Source organism: Myotis brandtii, unplaced genomic scaffold (genome assembly GCF_000412655.1).
Source record: "Myotis brandtii unplaced genomic scaffold, ASM41265v1 scaffold57, whole genome shotgun sequence".
Taxonomy (NCBI): domain Eukaryota; kingdom Metazoa; phylum Chordata; class Mammalia; order Chiroptera; family Vespertilionidae; genus Myotis; species Myotis brandtii.
Genome location: NW_005370133.1, coordinates 1,651,472 through 1,655,798, shown reverse-complemented (window position 1 = coordinate 1,655,798; position 4,327 = coordinate 1,651,472). Strand labels below are relative to the sequence as shown.

The 4,327-nt window shown below is 39.8% G+C and overlaps 1 protein-coding gene across 1 annotated transcript in view; it reads right to left on the bottom strand.

Moving 5' to 3' along the window:
* TTC4 (tetratricopeptide repeat domain 4) overlaps nucleotides 1-4,327 on the bottom strand; it is a gene marked incomplete at its 5' end in the record, with an annotated part of 21,759 nt that overhangs the window by 15,031 nt on the left and 2,401 nt on the right. Inside the window, one exon of the mRNA XM_014549752.1 lies at nucleotides 3,409-3,486. Coding sequence (XP_014405238.1) covers nucleotides 3,409-3,486 — 78 coding nt within the window. The remainder of the gene's footprint in view (nucleotides 1-3,408; nucleotides 3,487-4,327) is intronic.

Below are 4,327 nucleotides of genomic sequence, written 5' to 3'. Positions count from 1 at the left end.
GCCGAAACCGGTTTGGCTCAGTGGATAGAGCGTCGGCCTGCGGACTGAAAGGTCCCAGGTTCGATTCCGGTCAAGGGCATGTACCTGGGTTGCGGGCACATCCCCAGTAGGAGATGTGCAGGAGGCAGCTGATCGATGTCTTTCTCTCATCGATGTTTCTAACTCTCTATCTCTCTCCCTTCCTCTCTGTAAAAAATCAATAAAATTTATTTTAAAAAAAAAATGACCAAGACTAGCAGCCACTAGCAAATAATCAGTATTTCCCAAAGTCACATCTGCAGAACACTACTGCATATTAATAAGTGTTACTTGAAGAAGGGGCTTACAAAACTTGAGAATCATCAGGTAAAGTTCTTTGCTCTAAGTTGCCTCAGAGTCCTTAACATACTCATGTACACTGCAAATCCCCCACAGAAAAGCAGCACTTTCCAAACTTACTTGTCCAAAGAATTTTTTTTTCAAGAGTCCCATAGAATGCTCTTTGAGAAATTCTCCTTTAGATAATATAGTTTTATACAAAGATCTCAATCCTTTTAGAATCCTTGGGAAGGCCAGGGTGGGGGGAAGGAGGAGGAGGAGACATTTTTTGAGGGAATAGAAGCATGTGTGCTAAAAAAAATCCCAGATCATATCAACTCATATATTAAGGTATTTGATGCCACTCATTTGGTTCAGATAGCAAAAAGTATGCATTCTATCTGGTTTCTCTTTTCACCAAGTCTACCTGGAAGATCAGAGTCCATTGCAGCTGTCGCCAACCCGTGGTCCGCGGACCACTGGTGGCCCGCGAGGTCCGAAAGGCTGGTGACCGCTACATTAGAGTAAACAACCCTAGGTGTCTGGGATAAGTAGCTCTTTTTCCTGACACTCTCAAACTCCACGAGCCGTCATAATACCTTTATCATAAGTTAACTCTTCTGAAAGCACGCAACAATGGAATGAATTACCCAGATAGTACTGTGCTGCTGCCCGGTTGGTATAAAGAACAGCATTCAAATCAGGGTCTGCACATTTTTTCTTTAAGCCTTCAGTATACGAAATCACAGCTTTTTCATAGTCTTTTTCTTTAAAGTATTCATTGCCCTCATCTTTATAGGTCTTGGCCTGTTCTGCAAAGAAAACAAAAAATAATCAAAATACCTTATTTTTTTAAAGGCTCAAGATAAAAATATTCTAAATCATGCAACAATGACATGTAATAAACCAAACAGAAGAAACTAAAAGGGAAAGAAAACTCAAAAATTAATCCTATAAAACTGGGTATTAACATGGAAGAATAGTCATTTGTACGTACTGCTACAATCAATTCCAAATATTTTACAAGGGAGATTATTAAGTGCTTACCAACAAAGAAGCATACAAGAAAAAGGCGTGCTTACCCGAGCTCCTAAAGAACTTTCTCTTTAGTTACTGAAGAAATGGGGAGGGGGGAATTATACTTCCCCCCATTTTGCTTTCTGTTCTTTTACTCCCTAGAATACAAATTCCCTCCTCACCCTAGTAAGAGCCTACACAATTGTTAAGACTCAGTTCCAGTTTCTGGTCCGTTGTGAGCCCACACCTACCTCTCTGCCCTCGGTGTTCCAGCAGCACTTACACACAGGTTTTGTCCTGATTCTTTAGGACAATCTGGCTACCCACTGGCTCACGGCCTTAGAGGGCTGTCTTCTTCATCCCTGTATCCCTAATGCCAAGCACTTAGTAGGTATCCAAAAAACTGTGTGGCATAAACAGTGACAAGTTGTCTCCGACTAACCACTACTTGTTATAAATCAGAACGACTCACCCTTGACCTCAGTTCTACGGAGACACAAGACAAACGTTAGAGTCATGGAAGATACCTTCTGGAGGTCGCTCGTCATCAAAAATAATTGACTGGAGGCAAGCCAGGTCCGGGTTCTCCTTGGGATCAATTTCTGACGGCGTTTTCTTCATAAACAGGGGGATCTTCTCAAATTCCTGGAGATTGTTAAGAGAAGCATGAACTATACAAACGGGATTTGCCACTGAGCAGATCCAACTCCACGTCTCTACATCCAAGCTTCCTTTCTTATCATGCTTTGCAAAGCATCCCGACTGGCGATATGGCTACCCACCCGGCCTCGGCTTCCACCTGTAAAACGCGTGCAGAATCCTGATCTCAGAAGACTCTGCAGTCACCACGTCCTGACCAGAGCGGCAGTGACCGGCACGCCCTGGGCGCTCGGTGTCCGCACTGCCCCGCCGCGCTATGCAGGATGGTCTTAGGCGACTCCTGTGAAAGGGTCGTTCGAATGCCAAAGGGGTCGCGACCCACAGGTTGAGAAGCGCTGCATTAGACAAAGGACTGAGCACCTCTGAGCTTCTGGTTCCTCATCTGCACATGAGAAGAATGAAGTCCAGCTCAGGTCATTTTTCTAAATGGCGTCACAAAGCAGAATCTGCCTCAGCCATTAAAGCAGTGGCAAGACCAAAGACATTAGGTCTCTCCTAAAACTGTTCTTGATGGCTACCAGTTCAAGCTGCTTCTCCTTTAATCATGCTCAGTCTTTTCCTGTCAGCCATTTAGGCTTTCCACAGAATATCTAAATATGAGAACAATAAATGCTGAAATGTCAGCAGAATCCAACTCCATCTTCCAAAGATAAACAAACTGATACTCAGAATGGGTGTCTTGCCAAGGCCACATGGTAAGGTAAAACTGACAATTCGAGGATTACAGACTTCCAACACGAGGACAATTGCACAGGACTCCATTCAACTTACTTGCCAATCTTTGCTCAGTACCTTCTTTCCCTATGAGAAACACCCCCAATCATAAAGATCTGAAGAAGCATAACTTTGATAAAGAATTTTAAGCTGGTCCATGAGGATACACGGAAAATTAACATTTGAGGAAATTACTAGTAAAGTTTGCAAAGCACCTTTGAGCTTCTTTAAAAAAAAAAAAGGTTAAGTATAAAAAGTAATAAAAGCACTATTATTACATAGAAAGGTTAGACTACAAGAAAAAGAATAATCAGGAACATCTCAGCCTCAGAGTTATCTTTTAATTAACACTGACATGACATTTGAAGATTTCACTGTTCAATCAACTAATTTGGAAAAAAATTAGAATGTGGCTTTTGGAATTGCTTTATTTTAATTAATTTTATTCTTTATTAATATGAAATGAGGAATGAGGAATTTCAATTTCTCTACAAATTCTTAAAACACAAAGGGCTGGATTATTTTCCGGAGAATTCTTTTAAAGATGGCATGTTGCTATTGATAAGGACTAGGAACTTAATTAACATCAAGATTGCAAAAATAAGGTGATTTCATTAGTATCTTAGCACCTTATTATCAAACCTTAAGATGTCTCAACTTTTGGTTCCATAGTGCTAACTTTTCCTTAATTACTATCATACTTAGTTCTACAAGACTTACCTCTTACTATTGCTTTGAGGTGGCAGGGTTTTAGTTTTCTGGCAGCCGTCACATCATTGAGAGCAGAACGAAAATTGCCTGATGAAACATCATTTAAAAGAAATAACATGGTTTAAAATCAGCATATTTTCAAAATTTCATGTGTAGAGACAAAGACACTCTTGTACAATCTTGGATAAATATAATCAAAGCAACTGTTTTTAAAAAATATACATATTTTTAAAATATATATAATTGTGCTCATCAAAAGCCTTAGAAATGCTTAAATCATCAGGCAACCAACCCACCAAACTACAGATGGCTAGCTAGTAAGCACGTAAAATGATGCTCAACATCAGGAATTAGAGAAATTAAAATAAACATGAAATTGGTAAAAATAAAGTTACATAATATCCAGATATGAAAAAAGGGCACTCTAATAGTAAATTAAAGAGCAAATTAGCATGCACTTTGTGGATACATTGTGACCTAACAATATTCTTTTAAGAATTTATCCTACCTTACATAGTTGCTATGAGGTCAAGAGGGGTAACAAATTTAGAGAAATAAAATGGGAAATGTGCTTTGTAAGCCATACCAGTGACATATTTAAGGAATGGCTCTCATATTTACCTATTTGCTCCTCTGGTGTCCTCACACACACATTTTTTTTCTTGCAAGGTGCTTTTGTTCTTATTAGCCCTATAAATTATATCCTTTAAGCTCCCCAAAGAAAGGAACTATGTAGCTCTTCTTCACAGTGCAGTGCCTAACACACAGATAAAGTCAGGTCTTACTTAGTGCCTGGCACAGAGTATTAAACGCTGAATGGAGGAAATGTATTCCTCCAGAAATTAGAAGACTGGGTTTCTAGTCCAGGTCCTTGCATTAAAGAAAGGGTCCCTCTCTGGGCTTATACAAATTGAGGGCACTGGCTAGC